Genomic DNA, 25,178 nt, shown 5'->3' with positions numbered 1-25,178 from the left:
AAGAGAGAAAGAAGGGAGGGAGGGAATCAAACTCTTAAATATATATGTACCCAATGAGGGTCCAACAAAATATTTAAAACAATTGCTGATAGATTTGAAGAAAGACATCAATAGCAATGAAAGTGTCTTTTCTTCCTTCTTTCCTTTCTTATTTGAGACATCAGTAGCAAATAAAGTGTCTTTCCTTCTTTCTTTCCTTCCTTATTTGAAGATAGAGTATTGACCTAGGTAGTCAAATTGTCAAACTAAAAAATTACATCAGTTGGATAGGAACCTCTAGAACCTAGAGACTTTATCCTAGGCCCTGACCTATAACCTGCGCAAATACCAAGATCCCTAGCTACAGTGGCTTGATTTTCTCACACACAACTGAGAGGAAACTTTCCTGGCATCACAAAAAAGCCTTTGGGATGGGGTAATGAGTATATATGGGGCCAGGAGTTGAGCCCATGATGGTAAGCTTCAAGGATGGAGAAACCCTGAATCTCTTAGGCCACGGGAATTCCCTTTCTTCCCCAATGCTTATTGTGCCTCTGCAAAAAAAAAAAAAAAAAAAAAAAGTGGGGGGAACACCAAACCCTACCACTCCAATACCCATACTTTTTCTTGCTTTGTGTTGATTTGTTAGTTTTTTACTTTATTTTCCTCCTCTTTTTCTTCCACTTTTCTCTTTCTTTTTCACAGTTGTGGTTATTATTAAGAGATTTATTTTTATTTTTATTTTTATTTGCCGGGTCCATTTTTTTTTCTTTTTTCTTCCATTTTTTTTTCTTTTCTCCTTTCTTTTTTTGGTAGTTGTGACCAAATTTTTTTTCTCCCCTTTTTCTTATCCTTTTTATCTCCAATGACGGTGGAATGCATGCTCAATCTACAACAAGCTGTAAAGTGGAGACCAGTTGCACTAGCACACTGGGGGGTAGAGGAGGGAGATATGCGATGCATACTGGGAATAGGGGCGGAGGGAGGACAGCACTGGTGGTGGGAATGCCCCTCATTCATTGTCACTATGTACCATAAATGATGCAGTGAAAGATTTGTAATGCACTTTGGTCACAATAAAAATAAAAAAAAAATACATCAGTGTGGGCCCTAAACCAATGGTATCCTTATGAAAAAGAGAAATATTGGACACAGAGAAGACATACATTGAGAAATGTGAAGAGATGCAGAGAAAAGACAATATGGAAACTAAAGATATGAAAGTCCTCCAGAAGCTTGAAAAGAGACCTAGGACAAATCCTTCTTGAACAGCCCTCTATAATACCCAGCAGTTAATTTTGCACATCTTGATTTTGGACATTTACCTCACAAACTTTGAAACCACTTAGTTCTGTTGTCTAAGACACCCAGAGGGTAGCACTCTGTTATAGTAGCTCTAAGCAATAAAAAACTATTCGTAGCCTATTTTAAATCTGAGAAAACTGAGCCCCTTTGAATCAGTAACCAAATGTGGTACTTCCTAATTCTAGAACAAATACTTTGTACTATAAAAGTTATTAGTGAAAAGGAAGGGAATTGTTTCAGATGCCAAGACTTTTAGCAATTACTTCTAGTAAGGGCCCATCAGTCAAGATTCCAAAAACAAACGCACAGGACCCAGACACAATGTATAAAGCCAAGCTTGTGGGTCAAAATTAACTTTTGATGAAAACTTAAAGGAAAAAAGATCTATACTCATGTCATGTGCTTCTGAATATCTGAGACCTGTCAATGGACAAGCATCTGGGAAGCTTGTCCATCACTGACAGGCAGGAATGGATGTAAAATATTCAATGTTTTCCAATAAAGTCCAATACTTCTTGCTGCCTTATTCTACCAATGGTGGTCTTAAATGTTGCTACCTATCTGCACAGCTGTGGGTGTTCAGCAAAGGTTCTAACCCTCTCTAAATTTCCTTCTCCCACCTCTTCTCTCCATTAAGCAACAAGATCAATAATGTGGGTCCTTCAATCAATCCACAAACTGAAGAAGAAATTATAATCTCAATGGAAGGGGAGCATGGTTAGTCAACCTGACATTGCTTTCATCCAGAAGCTAGGCATGCTGATTTATTATTCATGTACAGCCTTCTGTTCTCCCTGTCACTTGAACTGATTTCTTCCATTCCATGCTAGCCCAGCCAGCAGCCAGAGACACCAAATGAGATAACTGTGAAAACCCAGGATACTAATGAAAGGCTTTTTTCTGTAAAACACTGAGCTCCTAAGGCCCCCCGTATATATAGGTGTGATGTCAGGTCAGTAGAACATTTGCACAAGGTTGAAGAGCTGAAAGTGAAAGTGCACTAAAGAATCACATGATACTTACAAGACTCGGAGGTTCTTGAGTCCAGCAAAGTCCGTCTTAGTGATCCTGGTGATGTTATTTCTGTCCAGGTCACTATAATAAAGAAAAAAATTGGGTCAGATTATTGTAGGTTTAAACTTAGGGTCAATTCAACCCAGACTATCTGGGACTATCTAGGACTGCAGAAATATTGCGTGTCCAAGAGAAGGTAATTTCAATGATTAATGCATCCTCTGGACATGCTCAAATAATCATAAGGATATTGTATGGGATAAGCCATTCACTAGTATGGAGTAGACATCTACTAGTTTAGCTGCCTGGTTTCCATTGTCCATTCCACTGATAACACATTTTTCTTTGTAAGCTCCCCACCACAACTCTCATATATCAGACAACTGGGACTGACCTCTTTCCACTTATGGAGATGAGTGTAGAAAGCCTGATTGAGGCCAGACTTATAAGCATCTTTATTCTCTCTGGACACAGTAGTTGTTTCACAAATGCATTCATGACTCAGCTTCCCATAAACTCTCTTTTGCCTATTCTTTCTAGTTGTGAGGCCTAGTTGTGAGGAACTGATTTCTGGTGCTATCTTTTAAATGCCTTGACTCATTCAAATGGAAAGCAAAATACCTCTGACTTTCAAGATTATATGAGCCATTATATTTTATACTTATAAAATATAACTGTTTTATATAAATATATTATATAAAATATTTATATTTATATTTTCACTTAAGCCAATTTGAGTGGAAGTTTTGGTTTTTGGAGTACTTTGGTACTGAGCTAGGAAGTTGTCTGTTTTCAGGTAGTTTGCAAATCTCACAAAGGCAAAAACTGTACTTCATTTATCTACAAAGTTCAACATCAGGGTGTAGGCCTGACAAACAGAAAAGGTAAATATGTCATATCTTCTGTTAGTTATAAATACAGTTATGCACATGACTGCTGCCTTAGCTTAAAGGCATAAGGTCCTAACACAAGTACATGAAGAAGAATGGAAAGCAGCGTATATGATATTTCTGGTGTTAAGAAGAAACATCACAGGCCCGGAGAGATAGCACAGCGGTGTTTGCCTTGCAAGCAGCCGATCCAGGACCAAAGGTGGTTGGTTCGAATCCTGGTGTCCCATATGGTCCCCCGTGCCTGCCAGGAGCTATTTCTGAGCAGACAGCCAGGAGTAACCCCTGAGCACTGCCGGGTGTGACCCAAAAACTAAAAAAAAAAAAAAAAAGAAGAAACATCACAGATGGTAGAAGTCCAAAAATTGTTTAATCCAAAGTGAATAATGAAGCTTTGAACCAGTATACAAAGATTACCCAAGAAAAGTAGATGCAAAAAGGAAACCTAAATAATTTATAATTTGAATAATACTTGTTGAAAAACTCATTCCTAGTCACCATGCCTTCTTAGGAAACTTTCCAAGGGTTTTTGTATGGCCTGTGGGAGTTTTTTCACATATTTGTAACTGTATTTGCTTTACTTCAGACCATTTAAGTGCTATTATTAGGCCACTTTCCCAGTGACAGATTCCCATTAAAATGTCCAGTAACCCTTTGGTTTTTCTAGTCAGGTACTGAAGTTTCCCTTATTGTAATTTTACCTCAGAAAGATGAATAAATAAGTGAATAATGAATAAAAATTCTCAATTGCACAGAAGGAAAAGGGAAACAATGTTTAAATTATAGCTCATTGTAGAAGAAAAAATAAAATTTAAAGAAGGGTTTATTCTCCTGATCTGGAAAATAATATTGCAACAAATTCAAGTGAGTTCTTGACACCCTCTCTGAAGACCACCTGCCTTCCTCCAGTCATTTTTCTGTTATTGCAAGCAGCAACCCACGTTGCTTTTAAACTACCTGTGATGGAGAGAGGTAATGTTGGAATCTATCAAACTAAACAGTGTGTTGGTAAAGGAAGAGGAAGAACTATAGAAATAAAGGAGAGCTGTTCATGCAAAGAACAGACACCACCAGAGACAGGATAGATTAGAAGAGGCAATAAATGGCTGTTTGGCTCTTTGAATCATGTAAGACCATAAGAGAGGAAAGTGGGAGACATTCCAGATGCTAGCCTGGTTGTGTGAATCTCTCTAGCATCTAGAAGTAAGGTACTTTTATCCTGAATTTCCACCCCAGAATCCCATTAGCCCCAGGTTTCCCACAGAAACCACGAGAGAATATATTTTTGATAATTTGTTTAAGCACCATAGTTACAAAAAATGTTTGTAGTTGGATTTCAGTAATCAAATGTATACCACTCTTCACCAGTGTAACTTTCCTGCCACTAATGTTCCTCATCCTCCCCGCCCCACACACACACATATACACACCCTGGAGAGAAAATATTAAACAGAGTATTATTATGTCTTTAGACATAATATAGGAGTTACTTATTTTGCAGTTATAAAAAAGAGAAAGCCACCTTCAGAATTCTGAATTTACTATTAACATTGGAACTCTATTCATACAACTCTCAGTACTGTGCCCTTTTGGAGGCTTGCTTGTCACCTCCCAGTTCATTAAACACTGGCAACTATTTTTCATCTATCTGGTACACTAGAAGTAAGCAGCATTTCCTATCTTTGTAGATAGGTTCTGATCACTGTTCCCTGGGCAGACACAATCTATGTGGCCATCTGCATGATTCATAAAACCTGTACAATTTTCCACATTCTTTCTCTTCTCTCATTTTGGGCTGGATTTGGAAGTTCCAATGGGAGAACATCAAGGATGGCAAAAAGACCCAAAGATCTTGAATATGGAACTGAAGATTTTGCACTCCTTTCTCCCTATTTAACATCAGACTCTGCCATGTTCAAGAAACAACACTTCAGTCAGACTGGGGGCTATTTGTTAGAGAGGTCTACACTGACAAAAAACAGTATCACCAAGCCTGGAGTTTTTTGTTCTTTTCATCCCTTTCTATTTGCAACAGTTTTGAAAAGTAAATCTTAATATATTTCTTTAGAAGTAAAAGTGCTGAGTATCAGGGGTGAAGAGATGGTAGAGGGGCAGGGCATTTACACTGCACATGTACTACTGAAATTTGATTTCCAACATAAGAAATAACACCTCAAATGTCACCAAGAGTGATCCTTAAGCAGCTCTATGTAGCACTGAGTGTGACCATCCTCCCCAAATGCTTAATATCTTTCTAAGAGTTGCTATTCATTGGACCCAAACTACGCACCAGGCGGGCACAGTGCTACAAAATGTGTATGTATCATTCTCTCTAAGTTTATATGGCAATTCTATGTGCTAAGGACTTATCCCACTTTTCACAAGGACACTGAATCTATCAGCTTCATTGCTTAAAAGACTTTTGCAAAACTGCAACTTTCCATGAAGTTTACAAGCAGTAAGTGGTAAGACTTCTGAATGAAGCAGAGATTTGAGACTAGAGAGGCAGACTTTATCACCTCCAACACACCACATGGACCATCGAAGAACCTGAGTATTTTCCACTACATAAAGTTCACTATTGACTGAGTGAAATATGAGTTGATTAGAAAGCAGATAGGAGAGCCTGCCCCATCTCTTATTACTGGAACAGGCAAAGAGATACTCCTAATGACCTTACTAGTCCCCTTCTGGCCAAGAGGCACTTCCTGTACTATATTCCAGAGAGACTTGGGACAGTGGGAATACCACGTCCCATGGAGAGCTCAGTGGAAAGTGCTTCCTTGCTGTGTCCACCCAGGTCTTTCTGCCAGCCCATCATCAACCATGTTGCTTTCATAAAATGGGATCCATGGTAATCTCCTAAAGTATTTTCCCCATCCCAATCAGTGAATCATAAACCAAAGCTGTGACTCGAAACTCTGGTATTTTCACATCTGTTTGACACCTTGCGTGGGTTAGGGAGGAAGAATTTGAAACAATGTTGGAAAAAATGAAACAAGAATGTTCTAGGGCAGGCCGCTGTTCCTATCTTGGCACATAATTTCATACCCTTCTTTTGATTCATTTTGTGGCATCCTGCAAATTTTGTTTTCTTTCCCCCTTTTGGTACAGCTGGGAAGGTAGAGGGAGGGGGCAGAGTAGTAAAACTCAGCTCCAGTGAAGTAGCATAATGTGGAGAAAAGAGCTTTCATCATAAACCCCAAAGACACAGATTTTTAAGTCCCCATTTCCTCACTTCTTAGCCAGGTGATTTTGGAAAAGTCTCTTAACTTTATGGACCCTTGGCTGCTGATGTTGTTATTGATGCTGTGTAAAATATGACCCTCAAATTCTATCTCTACAAGATTACACAGGCTCAAGAGAAAAGGTGTACTCAGAAGCACTTTCTAAATAGCACCTGATGGAGTTAATATTTTACCCACAGCCAACCACTCTGAGGGAGAAGATGCAGAAGTGCCAGTTAGGATTGGCTTCCCCAGAAGAGAGCAGCAAACAGAGTTAAAGAGAATGCCATTCATTTAGCTCAGACTTTAGGATCACCTGCTCTGTGAACAAGTGTCTACAAAGCACAGCCTCCCAATGGAGCACCTTCTATTGCAGAGGTATCAAACAAGATACTAGTCATTACTATTTGCTGAGTATCATACATCTGAAGGAATATTTATGATGGCTAGGGGACTGGACTACTTGATCTGTAAAATTCTAAAAATTGTGAGGTCATTAATTCCATTACTAATATAGCTAGGGCCTTGGTCTCAGGAAATTTAGAATCTAGTTGGGGGAATGGTGGCAAGGAGAAGTAAGACTTATGAGACATTAAGATAATAATGTAAGAATTTGCAAAGTTCAGTGTTTAGGGACATAGCCTGGACTACATGGGGAGCATGAAGAGATTTGAGAGAGCTGTAAGATCAGGCAAACAAGTAAAAGCCTTCCTGAAGTATCTTGCTAAGGTGGAATCTCAGATAAGTGAACAATCTGTGGATACAGAAAACAAGCTTCCAAGCAAGTCTATAGTTGTTATGGTGCACTTATGTTAAGTACTCCTTAATCAGCTTTGGCAATCCTGCTCAGGTAAAGACTAAAAAGAAGCAGAATGCAGATGCCTTATAACCCAGTCTAACCACTTGTTTATCACCAACAAAGATGATTGCAACCAAACCAGAAGAGTGGGCAAGGGGGTAGCCTCAGTTTCAATGATTCACTCTCTACTTTTTTCCATGCTGGAAGCTGACCTGAAAGGATCAAATCAACAAGCTAGCTCCCATATCCTTTAACTTTTTTTTTTTGGTTGAGTGAAAATGGAAGGAAGGGAGCAGAATGAGGAGAAAGTAACCTCTTCCCTTAAGAGTCACTGAAGTCAGTTAGGGGCTCCATCAAAATCATGCTCCTTTTCACCACTGCCCATTTCCTGGCCCCAAAACATTTATTCCTTCGGTTTTGAGGGTGAAAACAGCTCCAATGCTTAGTCCAAGTTGCTTTTCTACAACTCTTAGCCTCAAAAATGTCACTTTGAATATGAACTCTCTTGGAATAACTAAGTTCTCCAACTGTTTTGTTTCTGATACTTCATTCACTCACTGGGTAAGCAAAACTGCATTGACCATTAGCTTTCAGAAGCTGAATTCACTGTAATGTATAGTTATGAGCCAGACTAATATAGTCCCTGGCCAAAGCACTCCAAATAAAGATAAGAAAAAATTACCATAAACTCTAAAATGGGACTAGCAAATAGTTTTAAATAACCAAATAATAAATAATTTAGACTTTTCTAGCTATATATTTTATTTTGGCAATCTAATTCTGCTTTGTCACATAAAAGTAACAATAGACAATATAACAATAAGTATGACTTGATCCAATAAAACCACATTTACAAGATAAACTTAAGACTATATTTAATGAGAGGCTTAATTTAAAGACCTCAGATCCATTCCATGTCAGATTTATAATGAAAACGTATAGAATATAAAGAAAAGTGGATGGCCAGTCAAATATAATGGAGTTATAAGGAGAAAAAGAGGTTTCCAAGATAAAATAACATTTTAATTAAGATCTCCAGAATGGTCATTGACAGGTGGTTGGCATAGAGATAAATGAGAGTAAGAAAAAGAATTCCAGGTCAAAGAAACATGTATAAAAACCCAGTGGCAATGCCATAGGATATAAGTGCTGAACAGATGTATTTGGCCCTCAAAATCGATGCAAGAAGAACTGAGACATTCCCATTCCCTGTCTCCACACCACCCTCCTATTCTTTCTACAATTAGCCTCTATTAAACATTCATTATTGACTGGACCTATATTTGTGATGAGAAATGGAATGTTGAACAACAAATAGTTCCTTTCTTCTCTTGGTGGGTGTGGTTGATTATAAGGTGGTTTCCATAATGCCCAGTTCTGTCTCCCAGTAGCAGCACCTCGAGTAACTCCCACTCCTTGAATGTGAGTCAGACCTATTAGTTTCTTCCCAATAAAACATGGCAAATGTGAATGAATGATGATGTTTCTGTGATTATGTCCATACAACTGCAATGCTTGTCTTGCTAGTCATGGCATAAGTGATGAAGCAAGTAGACAGTTAGGGGCATATGGCAAGTTATTGATGATGCCAGTGTTGTTTGTTCAAGAAATAAAATAAAAACATTAAATAAAAGCATGAAGTTTACAATGACCACCAAGAGCCCAAACCTCTCAGTCAAACAGGCTTACAAGAAATCGAATTTGGTTAACTATCTTGAGAACTTGGAAGTGGATTAAGAGAGAAAGACACATGGAAAAGTATGTGTAGGACAGAAGTGGACTCAATCTAAAGACTTCTAGAGATGGATGCTGGACCAACAATTCAAGAACCATCAGGTTTAGCATCAGAAGAATATAGGAGGAGAATGCAGGAGGCAAAGGCAAATTCTCCCGCAGCTTTCAGAGTGAGCCCAGCACTACTAGCTTCCTCATCTTTGACTCAAAGGCTTCCTGTCACCCCTGGAACTGTCACAGATTATATGTGCTTATTCTCAGCCACCTCAGGCTCTGGTACTTTGTTTTGGTAACACTAGGGAAATGAATATACTCTGTTTAGGGCTTCAGAAAGCCCCATCCTCTGCAGGCATTTCAGCCTCTCCATCCTACATTGATTTTCCCTGTCACTGAACCGAGAAACTTCTGCATCACTTGGTCTCTGCACAACTTGTTTTGGGCTTTCATCACATTTGAAATTGCTGTCTGTTTCCTGTGTGTTTGCCCTATCTCCCAAAGGAGTGTGGTGCTCCGTGGGAGCCAAGACCACAGATTATAGTCCCTCACTTCCTCCCAGACATGTTGAATGAAGTGAAACTCCTTGGAGACACTCAGGGAAATCTATACTAATTTTCTCTGGATGCTGGGGCAAATAGTTTTGTGTTTTAAACATTCTACGGTTTGTTGGTTCATGCTGCCAATGTTTCTCACTGTAAATATGTATTACTTGTGCATCCTCTTCTCTCCACTCCACCCAAATATGCTGGAAAAGTCCTGTCAAGACAGAACTCTCTCTATAGCTAACGTTACCAGCAGGGCTAAAGCATAATTAAAAATCTGAATATCCAAAATGCAATTTCTTTCTTTTTCTATTTCTTTCTTGTTTTTCTACATAAGAATTTTATCAGCTTGGCTCAGAAGTCTGGGGACTTCAGTAAATGTTAGCTCAGTAGAGCTAACGACCATTAGGGCCACAATAAAAAATGATCAGGGATGACCATGTGGCTAAGGGGATTGAACTCAGTGCCTCATGCATGAAAGCCTAAAGAAACAAAAAGTCTATTTCTTGGAGTTCTCTCACTGACTTCTGATATGTTTTTCAATGATCCCAAGAATAGCTTCAATCACCCTGCCTGGTAGTGTCATACTATATTTGCTTTATCACTTTGGTCAAAATAACTCAATGCCAGAAACTATCTTCGTTATGAAAGAGAGGACATGACAAATATTCTGGAGCCACAGGGAGGTCAACCCACCAGATCACAGTAGCCATGCTTCTCTGTGGATCAACCTCATCCGTGATGTACCAATCTCTTCTATCTCTCCTGGCTTGGGCTTGTACAACAGTGAGTGTTATTCAGCTATTCTCTGACTTGTCCACTTCATTCTCATCAGTTATATAACCACAAACAAATTTCAAATATGTACACACACTCACATACACATACATAGAAAGAGAAAACAAGTGTATCTGACTTTAAAAACTGGCTTCACATGAGCTCAGTTGTTTGGAAACTAAGCCTCCTTGGGCTAAATGTCTGGCTTGGCAACACTTATGCATATATAATTTTACACCTGCAAAAGTTTTCTGCCAGTGTCATGCAGACAGCTACCTGTAGGGAGGAGAGCAGACCAGCCAAATAGGCATCCTAGAGGAATGAAAGTGGTGGGGTGAGGGAGGAGAACAGAGCTCTCCAGCATGTTCCTGTCCAGTACTAGATGGCTGACTTTTTGCTCCAGCAGGAAAGGGCTTCCCCGAGCCACATCCAGCTCTTTGCTCAAGTCACAGAGTAGAACTTGAAAATTGGTAGCTCGAGGCCAATGTTGACCTGCAGATATGTTTTACCTGGCCTTCTGTGTGATTTTTATCATTCGTAAATTAATTTCCAATTTGGTCTATTACCTCCAAATCAGACAATTGGATATCCTTAGACCTTTTGCCACAGTAAAAGGGAATTAAGACCAATTCCTCATTTGGGCAAGACCAACACATCACCATTCAGAGTCTGATGAAATTGCTTCCTTAAAAGCATTTGATTTACCTGCTCTAGAACATACAGCTTATGAAAGTAAGTCTTAGAATTAGATTGCTGGGGTTCAAATGTTATCCAGTTGCATTGTGATATCATGCAAGCCAATGAGAACATTCTTAAACTCTGCTTCCTACTGTGTAAAATGAGTACATAGGCGATCCCCACACCTGGGATGTTATAAGGATTAAATAAGATGAAAGTGGTGTAGGGACACATTATATAATAACTACTCTAAAAATCATCATTGCCAGCAATATGCTGAAAATTTTTCATGCAAAATGTGAAAACATATAAAAGATAAAAGGGGACCGGGAACCTCAAGATCTAGTCTTGAAGGGATACTTGGCTTAATCCACACCTCTTCCTAGTCTATCATGACATCTGGTGGTCTCACATCCACACAAAAAACTCTCCTTCTGTGATACATTCTAGGACATGCCAGCTCTCATTCTCAGAAAATAAAGAAAAATATCTTTCCTCTATTCTTTCCAAGATGTATTTTTTTTCTTTTTTTCACTTTTTTGTGGGGGTGGGGGCACACCCAGTGGTGCTCAGGGGTTATTTCCGGTTCTGCGCTCAGAAATTGCTCCTGGCTCGGGTGACCAAATGAGATGCCTGGAATTGAACACACATTCATCCTGGGTCAGATGCATGCAAGATAAATGCCTCACCACTGTGCTACCACTCCAGTCCCATTCTTTCCATGATGACAAAGGGTAACATTACTTTCTGAGCAATAAGTTTCAGAGAGTCTCACATTGTGTTCAATTACTATTTCCAGGAATCTCAAAGCTTTCTGAGCTCTCCTAGAAGGACTGTTTTTTTAATCTCTCCACACTGCATATGAGAGTATCTTTAGGCATGGCTCCACAAATTCTGAGCAGTGAAAAACAGACTCTCAGAAGAGATCAGGATCAGCCTTTGGAAACATGGAAGAGAATGCTGGATTTGGGATAGCAGGGACAACTATGTGATTATTAGTGATTTCGATTTCACAGTCAAACAACTGCATTGAATTTCCCAGCACCCCTTATATTAAGGTGAGACTATGCAGCTTATTTCTGAATGAAGTAATGTGCATGTGATATATGGCAAAAACAGGCAGGGCCATAAAATATTTGGTACATTACACTTATTTTCCTTGAAGTGTGGGGTGGGCAGGGTGTCAAAAATGGTGACATCCAAGCTTGAAGAAACCTAGGCTCCTGAGTGACCATGAGGGATCTGGGTCACCTACCACTACCGATACGATCTGCACTGGACTATGAAATTATGATGTAAGGAAGTGATACACTTAGTTTTGCCACCAATCCTTTTATTCCATGATCTTCCTCCATGTTCATTTCTAACTCATAGAATGACTAGAAACTTAGGAGCTAGAAAAAGAGTATAACATGTAGGAAATTTGCCTTAAACATGGCCAACCTAGAATCAATGCCCAGTATTCCATATGGTTTTTTGAGCCCACCAGGAATGATTCCTAAGCAGAATCAGAAAGTAACCCTTAGCAGGTCTGTGTGTAGGGAAGGAAGGAAGGAAAGAAAGAAAGAAGAAAGGAGAAAGAAAGAAAGAAAGAAAGAAAGAAAGAAAGAAAGAAAGAAAGAAAGAAAGAAAGAAAGAAAGAAAGAAAGAAAGAAAGAAAGAAAGAAAGAAAGAAAGAAAGAAAGAAAGAAAGAAAGAAAGAAAGAAAGAAAGAAAGAAGGAAAGAAGGAAAGAAGGAAGGAAGGAAGGAAGGAAGGAAGAGAGAGAAAGTAAGTAAAAGAAAAAGAAAAGAAAGAAACAAGGAAAGAAAGAAAGGAAGAAGAGAAAGAAGAGAAAGAAAGGAAGGAAGAAGAGAAAGAAAGGAAGGAAGGAAGAAAGGAAGGAAAGAAAGAGAAAGAAAGAGAATAAAAATAAAATAATAAAAGTATAAAAGAAGAAAAATAAGCTGGTCTGATTTTTCAGGGTGTGAGGTTTTCTGGCCATAAATTACCTCCCAGGATAATTTTGACTTTGAACCCTCAGTGACATTGTGAGGCCTCACACATACAAGGAATGCTCTTCTCTACTCCTTAGCCACATTCCTGACCCAAATGCCCTTGTTCAAAGAAGACCACCTAAGTCCTCCTGGCAACATCGGTATAAAAGCTATAGTCAGCTAGCCCACATACAGGTCTAAGTAAATATCCACAGAAATAGCAATTACTAAGCAAGAGCCAGCTTGTATCAGATTTTTACCTTGTGCCAAGCACTTCGTAGTATGTGCCTCTTATAATGCTTACAACTAGCCTACCAGGCTAGTGCCATCTTTAGTCCTGTTTTATGAATGAAGAACAAGAAGAATGATCAGAAGCTACTAAGAACCATAAGGTACCTATGCCCATTTAGTCAGGAATTTGTGCCTAAGATCTTAGTGATTAACTAGCAAAAAATAAATATAGAGTACTAGATAGTGAAAGACAAATGTAATTAATCAGTTCACAGAATTTTTGTAACACAGTTCAAACTTTATTTAATGAATAAACTCCGACTTCATGGGAGCCAAGGTCCTAATTTATTTATCTCCACATCCCCACAGTTCAGAATAAGGCATGAGGCTCAGTAGTAGGGCATCTGCCTTACTGGGAATCAAATCCAGGACTTAGTATATGTGAGGCCCTGGGTTCAGTGTCTGGCACTGCAATTATTTAAGAAAAGGCAGTAAACACACAAGGTTAAGCATAGTGCCTGGCACATAAAAGGTTAAAACAGACCACTGTTAAGTAAATTAATTATCTAAACTTGAGCTCTGTATTGACAGGGTTTTGTTTATTTTTGCCTTTGGGGTCACACCTGGTCATGCTTGGGGCTTATTCCTGCACTCAGGAATTACTCTAGCTATACTCAAGGGACTATAGGGGATGCTGGAGATCATACATAGGTTGGCTGAACACAAGGAAAATACTTTACCTGCTGTGCTAGCTTCTGTGCCACTGCTTGACAGGTTAAACTGAATTATATTGGCCCTTTATTAATGATGACTTAAGATCCAAAGTGACACCTTTATTTCATTGGTACAAATAAATCTAAAAATCAATGAGGACTGCAGTGACCACATAAATTATCACCCAAACTTGACTGGTTTTTAGTGATCAAGAGATCATTATTAATATTTATACCAGGCAAAATAGGAAAAGTTAGGACTGCCCTCAGCAAGTCAGTATGAATGGAATCCCTAGTCAGAGTCAGAAAATATCCAGGGCAGAGCAGAATGGCACGGAAAGTGCTCAAAGGGAGGCCTGAATGCCCGGACATCCCTGTTCTCATTCACAGGTGTCACAACCCCCTTCCACATCATGTAGTTTACAGTTCACTGGTCCTGTGTTTTGTCATTCTCTGAATGGTGTACAGCTCTAAACCTGTCCAGCCCTAGAATACATACATTATTAACTTTTAATATAGGTGCAGAAATCACTTTAAGAAAACAGGAAGGAGCAGTCCAAAGAATAGGATGATTGCTGCTGGAATAGAAACATGTATTGCATTGGAACAGTCTTCATACTTTGTATAAACACTAATAAAGTGAGTTCAGGCTGAGTTGTGACTTTAAAGGAAATTCTTCCCTATAAACATGTCCTGCCATGCCCTAATAACTCTTTAATTTGATGCACATTTAGGAAGGATGATGCGAAGTAATCACAAAATAATGTTAAGGTCTGTTGCAAAGGAGGGGGAATGTGATGCAACTTGGAGCTCACACCATCCACCGAGTTGGCTTCCTTGTTCATTTCACACATGGAGGAAATTTGCCGAGTGACATGCAGGAAACCAGAGGCAGGTCTCTGCAGGTTCAGCACAAAGAAAATTCTGAGTGTCATCTGATGGCGCCATATTAGACTCCTGGCTAGTCAGTGTCTGGCTTGCCTTCTCTTTCTGGAGACAGCAAAAGTGGCCTCCATGTTTCCATGTGCATGGAGACTCTACTTTCTTGACCAAGGCTCTCCAATTTTAACTAGACTATAAGCTCTTGGAAAGCAGAGAACATTTTATGCATATGTAGGTATCACATATCCCTGAATCTAGGTAAGGAGGTTGAACTTCAGAGTTGACAACAACCAGACACAAAATATATAGCCCGGTCTGTGGCATTGTGTTGTGCTGAAAAGTCACCCATTTCCTCTGAAAAATGGGTAAATAGCATATGCTGAACCTTGGAGAGCTTCTGAGATCATCAAATGAAATATTGTAAGAGAAAGGACTTTATGAATTTAAAAAAAGATGTGTGCAAATGTAGAGACTTATTACTGCCAGGAAAATATCATAGTAATGAATAACAATAATCAAATGTTTGGCCATGGGCTAAGTTCACATAATGTTTCAGGCACTGTTCATCTCCTGTGAGTCATCCCAGCAATCCTATGAGGTAGATTATTATTTTTAATGCCCATTTTCAGAAAACTGAAGTCCTTAGTGGATAAACAACTCACTTCAATTTACATATCTTCTTCTAAGTATTGATTCTTAAGGGAAGATCTAGATTGTTGGATTGCAGGCCCTGCCATTGTTCCAAAGACTCTGGGGAATTGAAGAATTTTACTTTTGTCTTTTTTATGATGCTATGTGAGTGTCCCCTCCACATCTTTAGGACAGAGTGTAGGACTGTGAAGGTAAGGCTTTTGTATCAAAGCACTGCAGTTCCTTTATCTCCCAATCTTATTCATATGCTGATTTGTGTCAAGTACGCCCAACAACATTTGACCAAACACATAATCACAGATGTAGATTTCCATTTGGGTACAAGCTACCTATTCCTCAAGCAACATGATTTTCTGCCCCCACTCAGACAAGAATAAATTGTCTGAACATAAAATAAATACAGTCCGAACCATTTGTTCACCCAGGCAGTTCCCAAACACACAATAGGCTCATTTTGAGCACCAGGCTTTTGCCAGGCAAATCTCCCACCTGCAGTGCCCTCTCCCATGGCCCAAAATGAACTATAGCTGTCAGAAGTTTAGCTGGGGAATGGGACCTACTGTATTTGCCTGCGTATAAGACGACCCTTCAACCCATGAAAAACTTCCTAAAAGTCTTAAAAGTAAGTTACTTCTTAAAAGTAAGAGGGGTGCGGATCACTCGTCCCTGAAGCTGGAACAAGTTTCAGCATGCCGTATACCAGCATATAATATGACTCCCGACTTTTAGGAAGTTTTTCATGGGTTGAAATATATGCCATAGTGAAGAACTGAAGAAGAGCTAGGAAGGAAGAGAATGTTGTTATAGTGAGACAATGGGTACAGAATGAGCCTCCCAGCCCTATTCCAGTGGGAATCACACTCCTGCATCTGGAGCTGATAAATGCCAAGGGGGATGGGAAAGAGAGGAGTCCAGTATGTCCAGACCCTAGGAAGGCAAGTCTCCCTTTCATCATTCATGAAACCATATCTTGCTTATTATGACAATTTAAAAAAAATCTGATTATTCCTTTGAGAATCCAACTTGTTTCCTTTGTAAAAAGGAAACAATTCTCCTCTCAGTTTGGGAGGTGGGGACATTCCATTTATCTTCAGGGGGGAAATCTGTTTCCTATTATGAATCACGTTCCATAGGTCTATTTATGAAGAATGAATCCTGACTCTTTATTGGGGGGAAACATCTCTCTCCACTTTCTTGTAATCATTCACGATGTCCCATAGAAGGGAGACTTGTGTCAGTACTGTGACAAAAAATTGACTTCTATTCTTTATTGGGGGTGGGTAATTTCTTATTCACTCTCTGAAAATCAAGTGTTTGGAAGTCACCCCTATACCCTATTGCCTACAACAGCCTTACGGAGGCTGTGCTGCCCAAGCTCCACTTGGATGAGGACTACCCCTGCTCGCTCGTGGGCAACTGGAAGTTCAGCTTCTGGAATGAGCCCCAGCCCCGAGCAGGCCCCAACATCTATGAGCTGAGGACATACAAGCTCAAGCCAGGAACCATGATCGAATGGGGGAACAACTGGGCTCGTGCCATCAAATACCGGCAGGAGAACCAGGAGGCAGTGGGAGGCTTCTTCTCACAGATAGGAGAGCTCTACGTTGTGCATCATCTCTGGGCCTATAAAGACCTACAGTCTCGGGAGGAGACTCGGAATGCTGCCTGGAGGAAGAGAGGCTGGGATGAAAATGTCTACTACACAGTCCCACTGGTGCGACACATGGACTTCTATTCTTTATTGGGGGTGGGTAATTTCTTATTCACTCTCTGAAAAAAGTCTCTCTGAGACTTCCATAGGGTGGGCCGTTCATTCAATTAACATTTATGAAGGGAATAAGTCCAGGACTGAGAGCTTGGAAAGCCTTAAGTTAAAGAAAAGCTACCCTGCATATCCATCAGTTCTAACACAAGAGCCAATAAACAGCCACACGCCAAATGGAGCCTGCTGCCCACTTCTGTAGGCCCAGAAGTGAAGAATGCTTTTTATATTTTTAAAATTTTGAAAAAAGAGAATAATATTTCACGACACATAAAATTATATATGAAATTCAAATTTCTGTATCCATAAATATCGTTTTCTTGGAACACCGCCATGCTCATCCATTTATAGATTGTCTATGGTTGCTTTTGAGCTCAGGAGCTGAGTTGAATAGTTGCCACTATGTCCCTGGAGCCTAAATATTTACTATGTGGCCCTGTTCTGGAACCTTTGCTCACCCTGATCCAGAGCTTGTCTAGCCCAATAGGGTACAAAAACAAACAAACAAACAAACAAACAAACAAGGAAATGGTAGTGCTATGACAACTTTTGTATCAACCATAGCCCCCACTACAGACACTAGTTTATATGTTGAAGTCCTAGTTATCTTTCCAAAGTGATAGAATCTTTGGTGATGAGGTATGGATGATGTCACAAAGGCAGAGCTCCACAGTGACCTAACTTGTAAAAGGACCTAGTTTATAAAAGGAAGAGACAGGGCCATAGCCATAGCCATAGGCTGACCCAGGCCCAAACCAGAGTACCACATATGGCCCCCCTAGTCCATCCAAAGGTGACCCCATAAGCAAGATCCTGGAGTAAGCTCTGAGCATGGCTAAGTGTGGCTTCAAAAAAGAGCAAAAATAGAAGAGGAATACTCACTAGATTCTCACATTCTGTCTCATGTGAAGACACAAAGAAGATGATTGTGGACCAACAAGAGGACTGTCATCAGAACTGACCAAGCAAGTACCTGATTTCAGAGCCTCCAGAACTAAAAAAATCAATGCACCTGGTCATTTTAGTACGTGTTCAAATGGCATTTTATTATCAAAACACATACTAAGGAAAAGAAGAGAAAAACCACCACCACAAGAACTGGAGAGTGATAAACAATGGGTCAGAATGAAGATCACTGCTTTTAGTACACTGAGCTGGCAATGTGACTCTACAGAAACAAAACTCTGTTATCTCAACTTCATATAAAAAGTGACCTTCTTGTGATGGAAAGGTGCCTGGGAACCGACATACCACAAGAAAAACCCAAAAGACAATGGGAAAACCTGTACTTCCAACATAAGCATAAAACCTGTATTACACCACCTCTTTACCTGCTTTCCCCAAAAGTAAGGTAGTCTTTTGCATCACTTTGGTCCTTTAAATACTTCGTTAATTCATTTTTTTTAAATGTCTGTTCTACATATACATATGTGAGCACATACATTTTTATTCCTATTTTTTATCTTTTTTGGGTATGTGACCTGTTTCTGTTTTCCTCTCTGTCCACCCCCAAATGCACCGACAATATAATGTAGCACCATTTCTCCCTGCAAAGGCACACTAAAAAAGGGGAAATCTTACATATAAAAAAGAGCTCATCTACTAGGGATAGGAACTCATAGTTGTTTACAATACAGGGATATCTCCTACCTTGAAAATATGTCATGTGAACTCAACTTAGACCTCAGGTGATTAGATACCATCCGTCCAGCCTTGAACCCTGGATCCCGGACATAGAAACGGCACAGTTTTTCACAACAGCTGCAGGAAACAAATCCCATCTGGGACAGCCTTAATACTGCTGGGTTACCTACAAGTGCCAGCTCTAATATGATATCCTGACAATGAGGAAAATAAGAACAACTTGACCTTAAGAGCAGGTTATCCTACCTTACCAGCTAATGATAAGACAAAATCAGAAGACTTGTCACCCTTTGGTAGGTCCAAAAGCCAAGATCGCGATTTATAGATGACTGGCTGCTAGAACCATGACCAGACTGTATATATCTTGGGACCAATAAAAAAGCCCTAGTCTAGGGTTTGAACTACGACCTGCACAATAACCATGATCCCCAGTTCCAAAGGTCTGGCAGAGACAATTGCAACGAAATGGGGCTTCTGGAAACTAAAGAAAGATGCTATCCTAGGTGCCATCCTAGGTTCAGTGCAAAGACCAAGACCACCAACCACAGAAGATGGATTAAAATGACACTGAGGGCACAGAACTTCTAGAACCACAAAGACTGACTTCATCATAAGTCCCACTCCTGGACCTGTGCAGATATTGAGATCTCTAGATACAGAGGTCTGATTTTATCACCCAGGACGGAGCAGAAGTCTTCCAAACACCACGAAAGCACCACCAGGAGAGTAAATGATCCTGAACAGAGTCTATAGTTCATCCCGTGACAATATATTCCAAGGGTGGAGAAACCCCATATCTCTTAGGCCAAGTGAATTTCTTTTTGAATGACCCCAATATTTACTGTGCCAGGGCAGGAAGAAAAAAAAAGCAAAAAGCACAAAACATTGTTTATTTTTTATATATTATTTTTTATCTTCATTTATTATTATTATTATTTTTATTTACCTATCTATTTTTGGTCAATTTCTTTGTTTTGGTGTAGTTATTGAAGTTGTTGTCCCCATTTATACTTATTTTTTTCTCTTCTTTTCTTTCTTTATGTGCTCTGCCATGTTTCTTATCTCAAGACCATGGCATTTTTTTTGTTTGTTTGTTTGTTTTGTTTTGTTTTGTTTTGTTTGTGGTGCTTATCGTTATTGTTGGAGTTCTCACTGGATATTTGACACTTCCTTTTGTACTGGTGGAGTGTTCACCTTCTTTTTCTCCTTCATCTCTCACACCGATGATGAGAGCCTGTAGAAGGATTCCGCCCATTTTCGGCGTATTAGACTTACCCCAGTTTATTACTTTTCTCTTCTTCAAACAAAACCACGTAACTTGAACTAGCTAGTCCTGCCTCCCAGTTAGAAAGGAAAATAAGGGAGGCATCAAGACCAAACAGGTGCAAGACTACTAAGTAGTAGGCAAGGTACAGAGGGGACCACATATTCTAGCAGCCCTGGGGGTGAGGGAAGAGGATATGGGAGGTAGGACAAAAACGGAGGTGTAGGGAGGACAAATTGATGATGGGAATCCCCCCTGATTTTATGTAAATATGTATCTATTATTATTATTATTGTCAACAATATGTAAGCCACTATGATCAAAATAAAAATTATATTAAAAAAGTGACCTTCTTGGGTTGAGAATGTATCAAGTTTATGAATGTCAAGAAGAGTGAATAACACACTGAGTCCCAAAACATTCATCTTGCTCTTATTATGATCAGAAATGTTGATTAAACTGTTTAAGGGGGGGGGGTTATTCAAGAGAGAATTGTTCTGGTTGGAGCAAATGTTCCAAAGATTGCTGCACAATTTTAAAGGAAAGCGGTGGACTAGAGGCAGATAACTTGGGCAGAACTTATGTGTTTCTGCTACACTGACATTTGTTTTTCTGTTGAGAAAGAAATTCAAGAAGTAAACAACTTCTCATGAGCTATGGGGAATACCAGCATAGAGCCTCAACTTCTATGCTTGTCACTGTCACAACCTTTTCTGGGTCAGACTGGGTTGGGTCCCCCAAATTCATTCCTATGATTACACCTTGCTTCTGATCTCTCAAACCCTCAGACTATGGTCTATTTTAAGACCAAATTAAAGACTCCTCTCCTAAATGGCTATAATTTCAATCTGTGGTTTGTTCACTTTGACTTGGCTGGGGGCCATGGTGTTGGTCCTTGAGACACTGCAAGGGTGAATTGTTTTGGGAAGGAGACAAGGGGCTTTATGGGAACCATTTCACTGCAACCCACTCTTGGGAAAACACTTGTACATGTATGGAAAAATAGAAAAAAATACTATGAAAGGATCTTTTATAGTTGAACAAAGAGAGTAAAATTTAGTGTCATATCAGAAGCAAGAAATCATCGGATGCTTCATAGATTCTCGAAGTCCAGAGAAAATAACTCATCACCCTAATTCCATGATCCCAAGTCTGTTTCTTCATCAACCTCTTGAAGGAAGGGCCCACCAGACAATTCCTCCTGAGCCACCAGCCAGGTTCCATTCTTGATTTGGTGCATTGCATTTGAGAGGTTCAGATGCTCAGTCAATGTCAGAATGACAATCAGCCACTGCAGTTGGAGCTGACTAAAGAACAACATCTCCAGGTGCATGCAATCTTTCTGAGCTTGGATGTCCCAGACCCTCATAAAGACATAGAGAGCCTATGGTCCAGTTAACTCAGTGATCACTACCTAAAGTGGATATAATGGGTATAGAGTTTGTCACCCACCTTTGAATCCCATTTTGTTTTGTTTGCTTGACAAATTCACTTTGGACTGAGAATGTGGTTCTTGGTTCAAAGATTCCCTCAGCCCTCATTAATTCCTATGACTTTTCAGGAAATCTAGTTTACCATTAATATGAATTAGATCTAGTAGATAACTGTATATGGTTTTCATTAAAAAAACAAACAAAAAACAGTCTAGTCTACCAAAATCTTTATTAGGAAAGCAAGTCACAAGGAAAGCACTTGCCTTTGACCCAGAACCCAACATAGTACCTCTCCCAATGGTCTATTTCAAACAATGGTGAACAATTTCAATATCTTGATGTGAACATGTTCTTTACAGACATGAAAGGAGAGGAGAGAAGATACAGGAAGGAAATGTAAATTCCTTACCCATTCATCTCTCGAAGAGTTGATTCAGAGGGTCTGCTAGATCACAGGCATCCCAGCCACTCAGAGACAAAGGATGGCAATGACTATAGGTGAGCCAAATTTGACTCCAACAAAATTGAGAACAGCTGGAACTTCTGAATACCTAGGTCTCCTGGGACCTGGGCTGAGTGCACACTGGTAAGCACCAACTCTTTCCCCTTCTTCTTGTCATGCTTAATTACACCAGGATTGTGCTGAGTCAAGCAACCTGCTGGGGTGGGGGGCCAGGAATGACCTTTCCCAGTGCTCTAAGCCAGTCCATGGGTCTCAAATAGCCGTGTTCAGTTCCATTGAGAAATCCAAGAATAAACTCAATGCTGCTGTGCATGGTGCCAAATGCTCAACCCCACACCTCAACCCCTGGGAAGATGAACCCCTCTAGACTGAGGGTGAACAAAAGGGCTTTACAACAGCTACACCACCTGCATTCAGCCCACCACCTCCATTCAATCAGCCTTGAAACAGAGCCCCTCAGCCTTGGAATGTGGCAACCAGCAGTGGGCCAAAAGAGGTCAGAGGAGAAGAAGGCAGGCCTGCTTGATGATCTCAAGTACCTTCTGTCACTGCCAAGTTTTTACACCCAGCTTGATTTTCAGGCTTTGAATCCTCATCCTAATGTCAAAGGTACTCACTTTGTACCACTCAAGAAGCACACAGCACTCACTCTGGTTCTTTATGCAGGTGCTCACCCATCTGTACATATGCACACAGTTACTTTGGGTATTCACTCACAGCCAAGGATCCAGAATTGAGAGTGTACATCAGTATCACAGTGGGAACTTTAGAAGACTTGCTATCCAGTGCACACTTTACTGTGAAGAAATCAGAATCTCTAAGGTAAAAATCAGGTACCAATAGCATTCTAAAGTCCCAAGGAATTTCCAGGTTGCAAATTTATTGTTATAAATTAAAATTCTAGAAAATTTCATCAACCTACTCAAATGTCCAGTTAGAGTTTCCAGGCTCGAAATGGACTCAGAATGTTAAGAAATGCTCAGCTTGTTTGTCAAAAGGCCACAGAGACATATTATTCTGTCTGACCGAGCATCAGGTAGGTGCTAGGCATCTTTTGTACTGTCTCAAGAATTCATTGGATTCACAATTTGGGTCATGAGTGATGATGGCCTCTAGTTGAGCCAACCAATGAGCAGACATTAGTCCAACCGTCCAGTGTCTGCAAGGATCCACCAGCAATGCAAAGAAATTTACATCTGAATCTTTAATGGCAAAGCCTAAGAATCTATACAGTGAGAAAAAAAAACACAATGCAGCATATAAATAAATACATGTGGTGGTTGAATTTAAAATAGTAAATACACATTAAACAACTACTTATGCCAGGGTACAACTACAAGAGTTGTTTCTACTAGATACTAGAATAGTTTTCTAATGTGGGTAATACTGGCTGGGGTGGGTTTGAGGGGAACTGGAAAGACAACAGCAAGCTTAGATACAGTGGGGGGAAGCAAATTCATATAAAAATGTTGAGTGATTTTATTTAAAGGGGGAGCTAGGCCAAATAAATTTGGGAATCTCTATACTTGAGGAACAATAAAAATAAGTTTCCGCCATATTTCAAAATCTTGGATCAGCTTCTTCAACTGTGGGGGAAATGAGGACCAAATCTAGAGACCTAAACGAGACCAATGGTTTTCAAAGAGGGCTCGCTGGTCAGGAGCAATAGCATCAACTAGATAGTTATTAGAAATGAACATTCTCAGGCCTCACCCTAGTTTTCTAAATCAGAACCTCTTGGGTGGGGCCTACAGATCTTTGTTTTAACAAACCTTTTCCCAATAATGCTGATGCTTGCAAAAATTTGGGAATCACAATTCAAGAACACTGATTACAAGCATTAAGAAAGGGAAAACACCTTCTTGGTTAGGGTTGATGAGAGTCCTGAAGGCTATAAATCCTGGCTCTGGCATAATTGTTGAAATTTATTTTCTTAAATATCCTGTGGCCTCTATTTTGCCAACTCAAAGTAGAAACCAATGGTACATGGTAATCAGACTTTTTAAAAGGGGAAGTTCATGTAGAGTTGCATGAAGAATGCACAGAAAAATGTCTGTCTCCATAGGAGTCCAGTGAGTACTGAATCAGTGGCCTCCGGCACTGGAAGCCACAATAAATGCTTAGCAAACACGCATTGATGCAATAAATAAAAACAGGAATGAGCTCACTGATCGAAGGAGACTGGGTCTGGCAAGCATAGAAAGGCAACATAAAATGGAGGTATAATCCAACAAACAAATGGAGAAATGTTCAAGAAAAAAGGCAGAAATTTCTAAGACTGAGTGGTCAGAGCACATTGTATCACAGATTTTGAGCTGGCATCTTCCTGTCTCTGCCTTCAAAGCAACCCAGGAAGGATTTTCTGGCCAGAGAAGTCCATATACTATCGATGTACCTGAGCTGAAGACAGACTGGCCACGTGCTGGGACTTACTAGTTGATTGGCCTTAAATGAGTTATTTAACTTCATTAACCCTCAGTTCCTTATCTAAAAAAAAGGATAAAATAATAACAGTGCCAGCACTACAGGGCTGTGAGAATCAAAGGTGATAATGTATGTAAAACAATTCGCTTGGAGCTTTAAATAGAATAACTGAGCTCTCATGTTCAATCTGAGAAGCATGTCATGCAGCTGGAAGTCACTGTGGACTTTGCTTGGGAGTTTTCAAGCATCCAGCACCACTGCACTTCTTTTTGTGGAGTTTCAGATCCAAATAATGCAAAATTGCTGTTTGGTTTCTCCACAATAGAGGTAACTAATGAGTAGGCTACAGGCAGGTGCTCTTTTTAAAATAAAATCTTTATTTAAACACCGTCATTACAAACATGATTGTAGTTGTAGTTAGGTTTCAGTCATAAAAAGAACACACACCCCCTTCACCAGTGTAACAGTCCCATCACCAATGCCCCCATCTCCCTCCCCACCCCCTGCCTGTATTTGAGATAGGCTTTCTACTTCCCTCACTCATTGACATTGTTATGATAGTTCTGTGTAGTTATTTCTCCAACTGCACTCACCACTTTTTGTGGTGAGCTTCGTAATGTGAGCTGATCTTTCCAGCCCTCATCTCTGGGAATTATTTCAATAATATCTTTTATTTTTCTTAAAACCCTTAAATGAGTGAGACTATTCTGTGTATTTCTCTCTGTCTCTGACTTATTTCACTCGGCATAATAGATTCCATGTCTATCCATGTATAGGAAAATCTCATGACTTCA

General features: G+C 39.8%; 1 protein-coding gene across 1 annotated transcript in view; it reads right to left on the bottom strand.

Annotated features, from left to right (window-relative positions):
* The window catches only part of SLIT3 (slit guidance ligand 3), a 527,919-nt gene that overhangs the window by 474,993 nt on the left and 27,748 nt on the right, over positions 1 to 25,178 (bottom strand). The window contains exon 2 of the mRNA XM_049774569.1: positions 2,308 to 2,379. Coding sequence (XP_049630526.1) covers positions 2,308 to 2,379 — 72 coding nt within the window. The remainder of the gene's footprint in view (positions 1 to 2,307; positions 2,380 to 25,178) is intronic.

Source organism: Suncus etruscus, chromosome 6 (genome assembly GCF_024139225.1).
Source record: "Suncus etruscus isolate mSunEtr1 chromosome 6, mSunEtr1.pri.cur, whole genome shotgun sequence".
Classification (NCBI taxonomy): Eukaryota; Metazoa; Chordata; class Mammalia; order Eulipotyphla; family Soricidae; genus Suncus; species Suncus etruscus.
This window is presented reverse-complemented; position numbering and strand designations above follow the sequence as displayed.